The sequence below is a fragment of the Bufo gargarizans genome, chromosome 2 (genome assembly GCF_014858855.1).
Source record: "Bufo gargarizans isolate SCDJY-AF-19 chromosome 2, ASM1485885v1, whole genome shotgun sequence".
Classification (NCBI taxonomy): Eukaryota; Metazoa; Chordata; class Amphibia; order Anura; family Bufonidae; genus Bufo; species Bufo gargarizans.
The window spans coordinates 212208420-212225232 of NC_058081.1; the positions used below are offsets into that span (position 1 = coordinate 212208420).

Below are 16813 nucleotides of genomic sequence, written 5' to 3' on the forward strand. Positions count from 1 at the left end.
TTCCTTCCCAGCAATCGCCTGCTTGCTAGCAGAGACAAATCGTGAAAGATCATTAGTGTTGAGCGAACTTGTGTTTTCAAGTTCGGCGTACAAGATTAGGGTTATCAAAGTACTCCGTTATGGATTCCGCCACCACAGACCATAATTTATGGTCCGTGGAATCCATAACGGAATTCTTAGATAACCCGAACATTGTACGTTGAACTTGAAAACACAAGTTCGCTCAACAATAATCATGATTGCCTGATAAATGAGTGTTTGCTCATTCATCGGGTAATCGGCGGCAGTATTACACTGCCAGATGATTGTTAACTAGCGTTACTAAGAATGCCTGTAAGTGATCATCTAGTAGAAAATCTGCCAGTGTAATACAGGTTTAAGTGGTAATGTACAAACATTACTGTCAATTGGTATTAAAAAGCATACCAAGTGTGGTCACAGTAACATCAAGGGGCTCTGGTTTGCAGAAAAAACCCTTTAACTGTATCCCTTCTCTAGTAAGGCTGCAATCAAGAAGGCAGAGACAGCCCTGTAATATAGGCTTGCTGTGTTTGAGTCACCATCTTGCTTTTACTACAGGCTCATGCACACAACCATTGCCTATTTTGAGGTCCACAAATTGGGAAATCGACAAAAACACGGATACGTGCATTCCGCATTTTGTGGAAAGGATAGTCTGCCCCATAATAGAACAGTCCTATCCGTCTCAGTCATGCAGACAAGAATAGGACATACCCTATATTTATGCGGATGCCACAGAACAGACATACGGATACAAACAGCACAAAGTGTGCTGTCCGTATCTTTTGCGGCCCCACTGAAGTGAATGCATCCACATGTGACCAGCAAAAAATGCGGAAAAATAAAATAAATAAATATATATTCGTGTGCATGAGCCCTAAGAAAGAAAAATGACCTATCCACCAATAATTTGCTGGCCTTAAATCAAGGTATCCAGGTCCATTGCCCTCAAGAAATGGAGGATGAATTCATATGCATGTCTGTCTGTCTGTTTTACACTCACACTAGGCTTACACCATGGACATTTCCACTGCACAGATGGCCTGAAATACCAAGCAATATTCCCAGATATCACATGCAAATTTGGATACGGATTTCATCCTTTACATAAAATCTGTGGCAAATCCACTAATAAATCAGTGCTGTGAATTGGAAAATTGGCAACATGCTCTCAAAAATATAAATATATATATATATATATATATATATATATATATATATATATATATATATATATATATATATTTTTTTTTTATTTTTTTAAACACACCTCATTCACATGCATAGCACGGTACATTGTCACAGATCTTCTGTGCAGAATACATGTAAACTATGACAACTAAGCCTATCTTTGCTCAAACACCCATGAACATACCGCAGAGTCTGTAGGGAGGTCAGTGTCCCATTTCCGACCTTTGAAGTCTCCACCTCCATTCCACCGGAAAGAGCTCATGCATCCTCCATGGGACAGTTCTGGAAGAAAAATGTATGGAAATAAAAGAAAATATTCAACTCACTTTATGAATCACAGACATAATGAACAAGGAGTATTTCCACCCAAGCCATTGCTGACAGAGAACGGTATACCCATTCTATGTGGTGGCTGAGCCTATGGAAACAGTCGAGGGGGTTGCGGCTATGCCGCTTCTATTGTTCCCATTCACTTCTATGGGAGTTCCGGTAATGGTGTAGCACAGCCCCATCTTCCAAAAATTAAGTCCACTGCATATTACTACTATTGTGCTCTCAGCAATAAATGCTGGAAGGAAAATATCCATTTGATAAAGGATTAAAAATGTATATCATGTCTATGTAATAAATATATCAATTAAAGTCTCTTTACCATATAATTTTTAAAGAGACCATGGTCCCTCTCAGTCCCTGTGACCTCCTCATCCGCCATCTGCACAGGTTTGCTAACCATTTATACCTTCTTTTTTTCTAGACAACTTGTAAAGTAATATATACTATATATAAAGCTAAGAATACTATTATGAACACAGCTGGATCAACTTGCAGGATAACAAGCTGAACTGGATGGACAGATGTGTTTTTACTGCCTTATAAACTGTTACATTAACAGCATTTATTGTGAATTAAAAAGTTACAAGAATCTACACAAGCTACGCCCCAGATTTTTTTTTTTTTTTTTTAAACTTTAACAAACTGGGAAAGTGGTTGCCAACCATAATCTTTTAAACATCTCCTGGTAAGAGGAAGAGTGGGCAGGCCTTTTAGTCACCCATACTCTCAGCTATCTGACAGAGCGAGGCTTGGCAGCACATAGTAGAGGTCCATTTTGGACTGTGTGAAACTTTGTGTTTTTACCGATAAAAAAAAAAAAAAAAAAAAAAAAAAATAAAAAAAGTGAGGGTCCAGCATGTATTTATTACAACAGAAAGACACAGTCCCGATCATACTTTGGGAAGTCGCCTGAATTATTATTCTGAGGCGAGGCAACAAAACCACACAAGAAGAAAACAAAACACCACAATCTTAAAGAAACTAAAGGAAATGCAACAAAACCTATTGTGTATAGGACACAGAAATTGTTACCTTTAATACGCTCAAAGAGGTATTCTTGATTTGGAGTGACGTCCAGGTACTGAACGATGACATTGAGTGAAGGGATCAGCGGTGCCTTTACAAGAGCAGCTTGCTTTAAACTGCTAATGTTGGACTCTAGAAATAAATAGAAAACCTACCAGATTACTAAGTTTTCCTTTTCACAGGACTGTCAGGAACACACAAGCTGGTGATAAATTGTGAGGAGTACACACTGCCTAGTTTCCCACTTATTCATTGTATGTGCTTAAAAGGATAACCCGCTCAGCAGAAACCATGAGCTTTCAAAATAATTTCTTCTCACAGACACTCAAGATTCATGCATTTATCAAAATGTATGCCGAGAGTCAAAGGGGGTTTGTCACTTCAGTAAATAGCATTTATTATGTACAGGACGTTAATACAAGGCACTTACTAATGTACTGTTATTATCCATATTGCTTCCTTTGCTGACCAGACTCATTTTTCCAACACATTATACACATCTCAGTTCCATGGTTACGACCACAGTGCTATCCAGCATCGGTGGCCGTGCTTGCATACTATGAAAAAAAGCACCAGCTCCCATGGTCCCGTTCACCAGAAAGGCCGACATTTTTTCCTGTAGTGTGCAAGCACAAGTACCACTGCTGTATTGGAGGGTGGTCGTAACCATGTGTATAATGTGATGGAAAAATTAATCCAGCAAGCAAAGTAGGAAATATGGACAATCACAGTACATTAGTAAGTGCCTTGTGTTAACTTTCTCTACATGAAAAATGTGATTTGCTGAAGTGCTGTGCTGGAGATTTATATCAATCTTCTCCACATATGTTAGCAGTGCTTTGAATTTCAAATGATTTACCCCCTATTTGCAGCTCAGGACATCCAAGCCTTCTCATCTGCATGTTCACAGTTTCCATCTCTTGAACCAATGGCACCAAAATTGTTTCATTAATCCACTGCAAGGAAAAAGTTTATGCAAAGTAACAGTGAACATGTCTGGTAAAGATAGCAGATTTCAAATATTAGCAAAGTACTACTGACTACATAAACAAAAACTAATGAAACGGGCTATCAATGTAGTACTGCTCATGTAAGGTGAGAAACTCCCATTACACAGTAACGTCTTGGCTTGATTTAGCATTACCAGATAAGTGACAGACCGCCGATTTCAACATGTCGGTCAACGCTATCCTCAGTGAGGGCACCATAGAAGAGGAACCAAGACCCATTTAATATCATCAACCTAGACACTACATTTCTAAAGAACTTTTACCAAGATCGGAAATATACAGAATGACATTTGGATTATTATAGTTCATTGGTTTTATACATATATTTTTATAAACAATATCTGTGAACTTGGGTTATACTCCATGTGGAGATGGAATCATATGCAGAAAAATATGACTCCCAATGATGACGTACACTGTATAATATTTGCATGCATTGATACCAAGTGTTCAAATGTTATTTGTGCACTGCAATACTGTTAGTTTTGCTAAAATAAAACAAATATATATGAATTAAATAGGACATACATTCCGGAGTTTTTCTGTCCATGAATCTATGTGGTCCAATGGTTGGCGGTTCATTGTAACTCTTGCCCAGATCTGCAGTGGAAAAATAAAGCGTTACCGCATGTAGTCACCTCATGAAATGTAAGACCTCATGCACATGTCCAATGCTAAATGTTTGATTGCACACAGACCCGTTAATTTTTTAAAAGTCTTCCAAAAAAATAAAAAAACGCAGACGGATGTCATCTTTGTGTTGACTGCATCAGTATGTTTGTTCTGCAAATTATAGAACATGTCCTATTCTTGTATGTATTGCAGAACCGTTATTTCTATTGATGGGGTGAGGAAAATGTGTACTGCAAAAGGAAGGCGTCTGCATTCTGTGGATCATGATATACAACACACATGCACCCCTCAGCTGTGCATGCCTACCCAGCGGTATAAGCACTCTGCAGGATCATTAAAAAGGGTTATCCTATAAGAATTGGAAAAAATAAATAAAAAATCATAATAATGTAATCATAATAATGTAGTACATGACAACCTCTTTCTAACAAAGCTAGAACCAGTCCTGAACCTCACATGGATCCAGAGATCTCCCCATTTATTACTACAATTGTCAATTGTTCTGCTAGCTTTTTTTTAACCACTTCAGCCCCGCTAGCTGAAACACCCTTAATGACCAGGCCACTTTTTACACTTCGGCACTACACTACTTTCACCGTTTATCGCTCGGTCATGCAACTTACCACCCAAATGAATTTTACCTCCTTTTCTTCTCACTAATTGAGCTTTCATTTGGTGGTATTTTATTGCTGCTGACATTTTTACTTTTTCTGTTATTAATCAAAATGTAACGATTTTTTAGCAAAAAAAATGACATTTTTCACTTTCAGCTGTAAAATTTTGCAAAAAAAAACGACATCCATATATAAATTTTTCGCCAAATTTATTGTTCTACATGTCTGATAAAAAAAAAAATGTTTGGGCAAAAAAAAAAAAATGGTTTGGGTAAAAGTTATAGCGTTTACAAACTATGGTACAAAAATGTGAATTTCCGCTTTTTGAAACAGCTCTGATTTTCTGAGCACCTGTCATGTTTCCTGAGGTTCTACAATGCCCAAACAGTAGAAAAACCCCACAAATGACCCCATTTCGGAAAGTAGACACCCTAAGGTATTCGCTGATGGGCATAGTGAGTTCATAGAACTTTTTATTTTTTGTCACAAGTTAGCGGAAAATGATGATTTTTTCTCTTTTTTCCTTACAAAGTCTCATATTCCACTAACTTGCGACAAAAAATAAAAAATTCTAGGAACTCACCATGCCCCTCACAGAATACCTTGGGGTGTCTTCTTTCCAAAATGGGGTCACTTGTGGCGTAGTTATACTGCCCTGGCAATTTAGGGGCCCAAATGTGTGAGAAGTACTTTGCAATCAAAATCTGTAAAAAAATGACCGGTGAAATCCGAAAGGTGCACTTTGGAATATGTGCCCCTTTGCCCACCTTGGCATCAAAAAAGTGTCACACATCTGGTATCGCCGTACTCAGGAGAAGTTGGGGAATGTGTTTTGGGGTGTCATTTTACATATACCCATGCTGGGTGAGAAAAATATCTTGGCAAAAGACAACTTTTCCCATTTTTTTATACAAAGTTGGCATTTGACCAAGATATATGTATATGTAAAATGACACCCCAAAACACATTCCCCAACTTCTCCTGAGTACGGCGATACCAGATGTGTCACACTTTTTTGCAGCCTAGATGCGCAAAGGTGCCCAAATTCCTTTTAGGAGAGCATTTTTAGACATTTGGATCCCAGACTTCTTCTCACGCTTTAGGGCCCCTAAAAAGCCAGGGCAGTATAAATACCCCACATGTGACCCCACTTTGGAAAGAAGACACCCCAAGGTATCCAATGAGGCCTGGCAAGTTCATAGAAATTTTTTTTTTTTCGCAAAAGTTAGCGGAAATTGATTTTTTTTTTGTTTTTTCCTCACAAAGTCTCACTTTCCGCTAACTTAGGACAAAAATGTCAATCTTTCATGGACTCAATATGCCCCTCAGCAAATACCTTGGGGTGTCTTCTTTCCAAAATGGGGTCAGTTGTGGGGTGTTTGTACTGCCCTGGCATTTGAGGGTCTCCGCAATCATTACATGTATGGCCAGCATTAGGAGTTTCTGCTATTCTCCTTATATTGAGCATACAGGTAATGAGATTTTTTTTTCCGTTCAGCCTCTGGGCTGAAAGAAAAAAATGAAAGGCACAGATTTCTTAATTCGCATTGATCAATGTGGATGAAAAAAATCTCTGCCAAAAAAAAAAAAATGGAGGGGAAAGGCGTCTGCCAGGACATAGGAGCTCCACCCTACATCCATACCCACTTAGCTCGTATGCCCTGGCAAACCAGATTTCTCCATTCACATCAATCGATGTGGATTAATAAATCATTGCCGGGATTTTTTTTTTTTTTTTTTTTTTATATATATATATACACAAAGTGTTTGCCAAAGCATAGGAACGCCGCCTCCTCCTCAGCTCGTATGCCTCGGCAAACGTATCTGTCACTGCAGAGGAGAAAATCCCGTCTTGCAGCGCCGCATACACCGACTTGCGTGTAATCTGACAGCAGCGCAATGCTTCTGTCAGAATGCACATCGGTGCTGCAGCTGGTCGATCGGTTGGTCCACCTGGAAGGTAAAAAGACAAAAAAAAAAAAAACAGGCCGCAACGCAATAATTTTATTAACTTTGCAACAGAACATGTAACTAACTTTTTGAACTGAACATTAACGTGTTTGCTTACTGGTGTGTTTTTTTTGTTTTTTTACCTTTATAGAACAAACCTCTCCTTCCCCATGGGTCAATGTGCAAAGCGCAAATCGCCCAAAGATGTGGCGAAGTGCGTTATGCACTTTGTCCCATGTGAAAGGAGACGTTTGCAGCAGCAGTGAGTGAATGGGCCCTAATAGCCCTGTGTGCCTATCCTGGTGAGATGATCCCTATGCTAATAGTGTACCTGTAAGTGGTACTTCCGGAAACACTCTGCAAAGCATAGGGCAGGGTGGTCAGGACAGTCAGGACAGAAATAGCGGGTGTCACGCCTTATTCCACTCCTGCTACAGACACGACATCTTTTTCGGGGTGACGGTTGGGTTGAGGTACCAGGAACGACATTGGGGAAATGTCGCTCGTGTAGACGGCTAACTACACTGGTGGATGGGGCCACGGAACCTCCTGGGTACAGGAGGTTCTCGATGATCTCTTCCTGAAATTTGAGGAAGGATCCAGTTCTCCCAGCCTTACTGTAGAGAACAAAACTATTGTACAGAGCCAATTGAATTAAATATACAGACACCTTCTTATACCAGCGTCTGGTTCTGCGGGAAACTAAATACGGAGACAACATCTGGTCATTGAAGTCCACCCCTCCCATGTGGAGGTTATAGTCGTGGACAGAGGGGCTTTTCAATGACAAGGGTTGCTCGCTCAATTTGTATTGTCGTGTCTGCGTGAATGGAGGAGAGCATGTAAACGTCACGCTTGTCTCTCCATTTCACCGCGAGCAGTTCTTCGTTACACAGTGCGGCCCTCTGCCCCCTTGCAAGACGGGTGCTAACGAGCCGTTGGGGGAAGCCCGCGCGGTACCACAGGCGCCAATCCGTTCTAGAAACAAATGCCTAAAGAGGGCCACACTTGTGTAGAAATTGTCCACATAAAGATGGTACCCCTTGCCGAATAAGGGTGACACCAAGTCCCAAACTGTCTTCCCACTGCTCCCCAGGTAGTCAGGGCAACCGACCGGCTCCAGGGTCTGATCTTTTCCCTCATAGACACGAAATTTGTGGGTATAGCCTGTGGCCCTTTCACAGAGCTTATACAATTTGACCCCATACCGGGCGCGCTTGCTTGGGATGTATTGTTTGAAGCCAAGGCGCCCGGTAAAATGTATTAGGGACTCGTCTATGCAGATGTTTTGCTCTGGGGTATAAATATCTGCAAATTTCAGGTTGAAATGGTCTATGAGGGGCCGAATTTTGTGGAGCCGGTCAAAAGCAGGGTGGCCCCTGGGACGGGAGGCGGTGTTGTCACTAAAGTGCAGGAAACGCAGGATGACCTCAAATCGTGTCCTGGACATAGCAGCAGAGAACATGGGCATGTGATGAATCGGGTTCGTGGACCAATATGACCGCAATTCATGCTTTTTTGTCAGGCCCATGTTGAGGAGGAGGCCCAGAAAAGTTTTAATTTCGGAAACTTGGACGGAAAGGCTGGGCATAATAGCTTCCCGGGTTAGCGGTTATAAATTGTGTGGCATACCGATTTGTTTCTGCCACAACTAAGTCTAAAAGCTCCGCAGTCAAGAACAGCTCAAAAAATCCCAGGGCCGAACCGATCTGAGCTGTCTCAACCCGAACTCCAGACTGGGCGGTAAAAGGGAAAACTACAGGTGCGGCTGAAGTTGGGGACTGCCAATCAGGGTTTGCCAGCACCTCTGGGATTCTAGGGGCTCTACGGGCACGTCTTTGCGGTGGCTGCGACGGGGTCACTACTGCACGTGCCACCGTACCAGCTTCAACTGCCCCTCTGGTGCTCGCTACTTCACCAGGTTGTACGGCAGTGCTGGTAATAGGTCCAGGAAGGGCTGGGCTGCTGGTGTATGCCTCACCACGTAATCCGACAGCACCAGCCCCACTCTGCTGCTCTTGAAGCGGATCCTGCGGTCTAGCGACACGGGGCCGGGTACGCCTGGTGCTATCAGGGACCTCAACCTCCTCGTCCGAACTTTGGGTCAGAGAGCCACTGTTTTCTACAGGTTCGTATTCTGACCCGCTGGATTCATCAGATGAGGGTTCCCATTCCTCATCCGACTGGGTCAGAAGCCTGTAGGCCTCTTCAGAAGAATACCCCCTGTTTGACATTTTGGGCAACTAAATTTAGGGGTATTCCCTGAGACTACCCAAGAAAAAAAAAAGCAAGCCTGTCTTACAAAAGGGGAGGCTAGCGAAGTACCGGAGGCCGCTGCGGTTGATAAAAAATATCAAAACTGATTTTTTTATCGCCGCAGTGCGTGTAAAGTGGTTGTGCAGTGATCAAAAAATAATAAAAAATTTTGTCACTGCGGTGGGGCGGGCGTGGGTGAACGCACGTGTGGGCGACCGATCAGGCCTGATCGGGCAAACACTGCGTTTTGGGTGGAGGGCGAACTAAAGTGACACTAATACAATTATAGATCTGACCGTGATCAGTTTTGATCACTTCCAGATACTATAAAAGTACAAATGCTGATTAGCGATACGCTAATCAGCGAATAACGGACTGCGGTGCGGTGGGCTGGGCGCTAACTACCTAACCAAGGGGCCTAAACTATACCTAAAACCTAACGGTCAATACCAGTGAAAATAAAAAGTGACAGTTTACACTGATCACTTTTTTCCTTTCACTAGTGATTGACAAAGGGGTGATCAAAGGGTTAATTGGGGTTCAGGGGGGTGATCTGGGGCTAAGAGTGTTGGTGTACTCACTGTGTAGCCTGCTCCTCTGCTGGATCCAACCGACGAAAAGAACCAGCAGAGGAGCAGGCAGCCATATAACAGATCATATTTACAAATATGATCTGTTATCTGGCTCTCTGATTGGATTTTTTAAAAATCATCAGCTTGCCAGCCGCGATCATTGGCTGGCAAGCTGATGACGAAATAGTCCTCGACGAAATGCCGGCACGACATAGCGCGTCATCTCGCGAGATGACGCGTATATGCGTCGTTGTGCGCAGCGCTGCCGCCTCCGGACCGCACATCTGCGTTAGGCGGTCCGGAGGCGGTTAAATGCAATTACAAAATGTATTCAGATCCAGGTGCTGGTTTGAAAACTGTAGATCATCATCTGTGGGAGAACCCCTTTAAGGAATGAGTCTGGGGGTCTGGCACTGCTAGATCACCCTGCCTGCAGACTATTAGACGCAGGCATTTTTTAGCAAGATTTTTTCTGGCTAAAAATGATGCCTTCAGTCTGAAAAATATGGCACTTATTCATTTTTATGGTGGAAAGCAGCTTCGAGGTGCTTATGAGAATTTGTGGATTACGTAGACAGTCTGTTGATTTCAAACAGGCACTGTGCACGTCACAGTAGTATGGGACGTGTACAGTGACGTGCCTGGATTTGGCAACAAACCTCTGCAGCCAATCACTGTCATCAGCTATAGACAGTGACTGACTGCAGCAGGCACATGTCATATCAAGGCAGGTCTCCACAGCCGTTTGAAAAACCACGTACAGGACTAGTGCTGCAGTTTGTAATGTTTTTTGTTTTTTTTTCATTTTAAGACATTGTAGGGGTTGTCGGACAAATTAAATAATAATCATGAACAACCCCTTTAAGGCTGCTTGTGGTTCATGAGATGGCCAGATTTCCCAGGCCAACCACAGCTCACGTGTCCACACGTAGCAGTCATCTACGATGCTGTAAAATCCAGTCCAACCGCAGGTCAAATGTCCTGTACTAAAATGATGCTGTGAGTAGTGTACAGTAGACCCGTAGTCGGGATGTAACTCACAGCATCAGAGCCTGGTTCATGTGAGCCGCGGTCGGTCTGGGAAAACTTGTCTATCACACAGTGTACATTTCACAGAACCACATACGGGCATGTGAAAACAGTCTTAAAGGTCATCAACTTTATGCTGACTTCACTGAGCACAGCATAAAATAGTAACAAATGCTGATCTCAGCGGTGTGTCACTCATGAGCTAAAAGTGGTTGCCGAGAACCAGCATCTTAATCATTGTAGCTCAGGCCTTGAAAAGGGTCAAATCTACTTGACAAGAGTCATGGTTATTCATAATCTCCTGCTCTCTCACCCGTCTGCTGATGACTGACAGTTCTTTCCTAGAGAGAAAGGGAGAAAACTAGGTAGAAGACTGTCAGTCATCAGCAGGTCTGCAGGGTGATCAGGGATTCATGAATAACCAGGACTCTTCTCAGGTGGCCGGGACTCTTTTCCAGGCCCAGTCTTGATTGTGATGTTGATTCTTGGCAACCACTTACTTTTAACTTATAAATGACAGACCGCTGAAACCAACTCGCCTGTCTCTACTTTATTCTGCCGTTAGTATGGACAGCATGAAATTGATGACAGGTTCCCTTTAAGCCGACAGAACAGCTCCATGCCACATTTTGGCAACGAGGAGACTGTAGTCAGTGAAAGCGGAAGGATGTAGAAAAACAGAAAAGCACTTTTTTTTAGGCTAAAATAAATACAATGCAATATTAAATACAAAACACTATTATATAAATAGGTAATCACAAACAGCGTGCTTTATTTACTACAGTACCTCTTCTGCTGCCTGCTTGGAGCCAAGGTCTGCCTCATCCTTGTGTGCAGAAGGAGCCTGAGACTTGCATGCCAGCTGGTACTGGTACTTCCTGAGACTGTATGCATAATCTCCCATGGAACGGCTGTAATTCCAGAAGGTTGGACTGTTTGATGTGGAGTTGGATTCTGGACTCCCTAAATTACCATTCAAAAAAAAGGTATGTAGTAACTAACCAGACACAGGATGCATCAAACAGACAGCACAAGGTTCTGCTCCATTTTCTAGCTTGATTTCACAAATGGAACATGCACTACATTTGGTCATATAGTCAGCAGGGCTCTCTTCTCAAATCATTAACTCAAAAAAAAGCCTCAAAGTAAAAGTAATCTAATTACTCTACCAAAGAATAGAAGGAATGGTGTTGAATGCAATATTTTTTTTTACTATGGTGGCTCGTGCAGGAGAATTAATCAGAAATAATTGAGAAGTAAAAACGAGATTTTTGTATAACTTACCAGTAAAATCTCTTTCTCGCTCTTTCCTTGGGGGACACAGAAGACCTTGGGTATAGCTCATCTCCATAGGAGGCGTGACACTAAGTGAAAACTGTTAAGCCCCTCCTCCACAGCTATACCCTCAGCCTGGAGAGAGAGACTGCCAGTTGCGTGTCCAAGCAGTGAGAAAAGGCAAAGTCCAACAAGGAACCAACAAGCCAACTACCCAACGGGTAACAAAAACTCGGAAAACGTACAGAGAAAAAACAATGAATGGGTGGGTGCTGTGTCCCCCAAGGAAAGAGCGAGAAAGAGATTTTACTGGTAAGTTATACAAAAATCTCGTTTTCTCGCCCAGTTTCCTTGGGGGACACAGAAGACCTTGGGACGTTCAAAAGCAGTCCAAAAGGGGGAGGGACCACAGCACCAAGGTGAAGCACCCGAAAGGCATCAATGAACCGCCGCCTGCAAACCCAGGCGGGGCAAGGCAGCCGCTGCCAAAGTCAGAGTATACACCCTGTAGAACTCAGCAAGGCGTGCAAGGCAGACCTGTGGCCGCCGTGCCCAAATGCACGGCCGAAGCCCAATGCCTCCGGCCCAGGAGGCACCGACCGCTCTGGTGAAAGGAACGGTGACACCAAAGACAGAATCCTGCCCTTGGTGCGGTAACCTCAGCAATAGCCAATCTGATCAAGCGGAGGAAAACCACCCTGGAGTCTATCAACCCCATGCACAGACCTCCTGGAAACCCAAGAGGCCGAACGTCTGCAAGAGTCGGAGATCTCCAAGCAAAAAAACGGCAAGGCCCAAACAACGTCCAAATAGGTAAGGCGGTGAAACGAAAGGCAAACACCACCTTAAGGAAGAAACAGGATGCAGAACAGCCCTGTCCTGGAAAAGACAGAAAGCTCGTAACAAAAAAAGGGGCCATACCGGCACCCGTCAGAGACACGACTGATACGGAACACAACCGTACAGGACAGAAGGGGTAGAGAGAACTCCTGTAACGGCTCCAAGGACAAGATTGGAGCGCCGAGAGCTCAGGATATAGTCCCCAGGGCGGTACCGAAGGACAGTACAGAGGAACCAAAGAGCCACTCCGAGGAAGAAGGCCTTGGCAGGCCCAGAGGCCGGGAACGCTGGAAGAGGAAGAACAGCGCCGACACTTGACACCTCAAGTAAAAGACAGAACCATGGGGAAAGAACTTCAGAGTGGGGAATGCACAGCTTCCCACAGAACCCCAGACAAAAAAACCCTAAGTCTTACAACAGATCCTGGACGAGACACAGCCAGGAGTGGACAGCAGCGAACCCGCTGGAGTCGCCTGGCAAGCAGGCGAAAACCGAATGTGAACAGGCGCAGACCAGTAACACGGGCAGAAGGGTCGACAAAACTAGCCCCGTCGGCCCTCGAACAACGTTGTCCCGTATCCACCCGAATGGGGGAGCAGAAGGACAGATGGAAAGAACCCAAAGGATCCGCCAGATGCCAGGAGAAGGCAGGCTAAAGTCCATGCTGATGTAACCACGTTGTACAGCCCCGGTGTGGGATCAAAGGACAATCTGGACCGAAAAGGTAGTCCCCCCAAGTTATCGAGAAGGTAAGTCTACATCAGGACCATCGTCTTAGAATGGGCCACGCAATCTGCACTCAGCGGGAGGACAGAACGCGGTAGACTCGGTAAATAGGCACACAGCTAATACAGCCAGCGTGAACAAGGGAGACAGTACGAGGCCAAAAGGAACACCGGAACCATCCACATGAACAACCATGCTCACCCCAGAGGGGAGGACAGTGAAAATACAGCCTCCGAAGTCTGGCGGGAAGCCACATCGGAGTGAGCTGTATAGAGCGGGAGCCAAACAAAGCCGGCGAAATAAGGCAGTCGAGACAGAGGCCGACATAACACCCTACAACCGAAAGGAGGAGGAGTGGGCAACAGGGAAGCCACAGGACAGCTCAAAAGCAGAACCCGCTACACTGTGAGACGCCCGGTCCACCGCCTCGCAGAAGGCAAATACCTTGAAGAACCCAAGGCGGAGGTCCTCCGGACCTGGGTAATCCAGCACCCAAGAGAAGTTGGGTGACCGTCCCGAGAAGAGCAGCCCGAACCCGGTAGCAGATCAGACAGAAGCGTAGAGGCGCCAAGAGGAAGGACTCATACCACACTGCATCCGAAGAGGAGGAAATTACGGCAGGCAAGGGAACCGCAGTCCTGCCAGAGCCAATGAAGAATTCGAGAGGCGCTGCAGACAACAGCACTCTCGACCATGTGACCACTAACGCAGGGAAGCAATGCCGCAGAAGGACGCAAAGGGCATGCATCTAGGACCCACGAACACTCCCTGGAATGAAAGGCCAACTAAATGAATGAGCACCACCCAGCTCGGTGCAGCAGAGAGAAATAGAGCCTGTCCGGTCAGGAGGACAGAATGAACTCCCTAGGGACGAGTGCAAGGCTGGCGGCAAGCATAGTCTCCCAAGAAACAAAGGTATGCCGCAGGAAGCAGGTGAGGCATACGTACGAGCAGCCCCGCAAGCAGCGAGAAGGCCAACCCACCTAGAAAAAAGGGGGGCTCGTCCCAGAGCGCCACAGCATGTACGGAATTGCAAAGTGCAACCTGAAAGGGAGTTATGCACAAACCTAGTATAGCATGCGATGGAACCCAATCAGTCCACCCCGAAAGGGGGGAAATTGTACCTGGCCAACTGCAGTCGGCAAGAGTGCAAAGACCCGTCCCAAAGGGGAGTGATGCCTAAGGCCGTACCTACTTCAGAGAAGCAGGACATACCCTATAAACCAGCAGGAACGCAGGAGGTCCACCTAGTGAAAGGGGAACATGCACAGGGGTATCCTAGCATTAAATGAGTGTGCAATAATACACCCAACACTGAACTCAGCGAGAGAGTAACTACTCTGCCAATGAAGGGGGACATGTACAAGTCCAGCACAGCCATATAAGGACAGCCGTGAATCCCATGAGCGTGCCAAATTCTGCCCTTGAAGTGAGAGGTGGTCACGCACAAGGCCAGCACCGTATCCAATGGAAGTGCAAGCGTTCCACCCATGTTAGAGGGCCATTCTCAAGGCCAGCAATGTATCCGGTGAGAGTGTAGCACACCGCCCAGAAAAAAGGGGGTAAAGCACATGGCCAGCATCTCCTCCAGGGAGAGTGCGAGCACACCGCCATGCATGGGAGTCATACACATGGCCAGCAACGAACTGGCGAGAGACAAACACAGGCACTAAGAATGCGTGCATGTCGCCTGAGGAAGGAAGGCATGCCCCTGGCTGGCAGCGAATCCAGCAAGAGTGCGTACACCGCCTACGGAAGAGGGGTCATGCATATGGCCGACAGCGGATCCAGCGAGAGTGCAAGCACCCTTCCATGTATGGGGTACATGCACGTGGCCAGCAACGTACCTGCGAGGAAACACCCAAAGACAGAGGGATGTATGTATGCTGCCTGAGGGAAGGAGGCATACCTAAGGCCGGCAGGGAATCCAATGAGAGTGCAGCATACCGCCTAAGAAATGGCCGGCAGCGAAACCAGTGAGTGCAGCATAATAACATAGTACATAAGTACATCATAGCACATCAGCGAGAGTGCAGCATTCCGCCTATGGAAGGAGGTCGTGCACATAGCCAGTACCGTATCCGGTGAAAGTGCAGTATTCCGCCTAAAAAAGGGGGTCATGCACATGATCGGCAACAGATCCAGTGAGAGTGCTGCGTTCCGCCCAGGAAGGGGGTCATGCACATGGCCGGCAGCGAATCCAGTGAGTGCAGCGTTCCGCCCACGGAAGGGGGTCACGCACATGGCCGGCAGCAAATCCAGAGAGTGCAGCGTTCCGCTTATGGAAGGGGGTCGTGCACAAGGCCAGCACCGTATCCGGTGAAGGTGCAGCATTCCGCCTAAGAAGGGGGTCATGCACATGGCCAGCCAGGGAGAGTGCAGTAGCCCGCCTAGGAGGGGGGGGGGATGCACATGGCAGGCACCAAAACTGGAGAGATGATGAATGCTGCCTACAGAAGGGCCGAATGCACTTGGCCAGCGCCGTATCCTGGAAGAGGCAAGAAAACCGCCTAAAAGGGGAAATGCCCTAGCAGCGACGCAGGCTGGGAGCGCAACACCATGCCGCCTGTGGAAAGAGGTCATGCAGACATGCAGCATTACTGATGAGGCTGCAGCGTCCTGCGCAGCACAATAGAAATCATTATTATTATAATTTTTTATTTTATTTTATTTATTTATTTTTTTTCCATTATTTAAACTCAGCCTCTGAGGCTAAAGGGGAGCCACCATATAGGGGCCCTGAGAGACAGGAGAAAAAAAAGGGGGGCCAACTATACAGACCCATTTTTGGGAGCCGGCCTGCACCCAAAGGGTTAACAGGGATCCGGCCAGGAGGGCGGCGTGCGATCCCCTGGGGGCGGAGGAACCTCCAGGCGGGAAAAATTTGCGCCTGGAGAAGTTCCCGCTCCCTCCACCAGAGGCCGGAATATTGCGGCCTAGTAGGCCGCGAAGCCGGGGGCTAAATTGCGGCGCCCGGCCCGTCATACCGCCGGGACCCGAGGCGGAACGGCGCTTCAAACCGGCCGCGGGAGCCCACCCCACGGGCCGGTCGGGATTGCGGCCCAGCAGGCCGAAGCCTGGGACCAAATTAGCGGAGCCCCGCCGACCGGCACCTGCTGGGGCATAGCCCAATGCCAGCCGCGGGAGCCCACCCCGCCGGCCAGAAGAGACAGGGGCCCGGAATGGCGGTTTGCCGGCCGCGGGAGCCCACCCGGCCGGCCGGAAGAGACAGGGACCCGGAATGGAGACAGGGGCCGGAATGCGGGTTTGCCGGCCGCGGGAGCCCACCCCGCCGCCAGAAGAGACAGGAGGGCCGGAATAGCGGCTCGCTGGCCGC

General features: G+C 46.3%; 1 protein-coding gene across 1 annotated transcript in view; it reads right to left on the minus strand.

The window, feature by feature from the left end:
- TMEM209 (transmembrane protein 209) overlaps positions 1–16813 on the minus strand; it is a 40855-nt gene that overhangs the window by 8309 nt on the left and 15733 nt on the right. The window contains exons 7-11 of the mRNA XM_044276724.1: positions 11423–11598; positions 4110–4181; positions 3431–3527; positions 2578–2703; positions 1397–1494 (exon numbers count right to left, since the gene is read on the minus strand). Of these exons, the coding sequence (XP_044132659.1) occupies positions 1397–1494; positions 2578–2703; positions 3431–3527; positions 4110–4181; positions 11423–11598 (569 nt within the window). The remainder of the gene's footprint in view (positions 1–1396; positions 1495–2577; positions 2704–3430; positions 3528–4109; positions 4182–11422; positions 11599–16813) is intronic.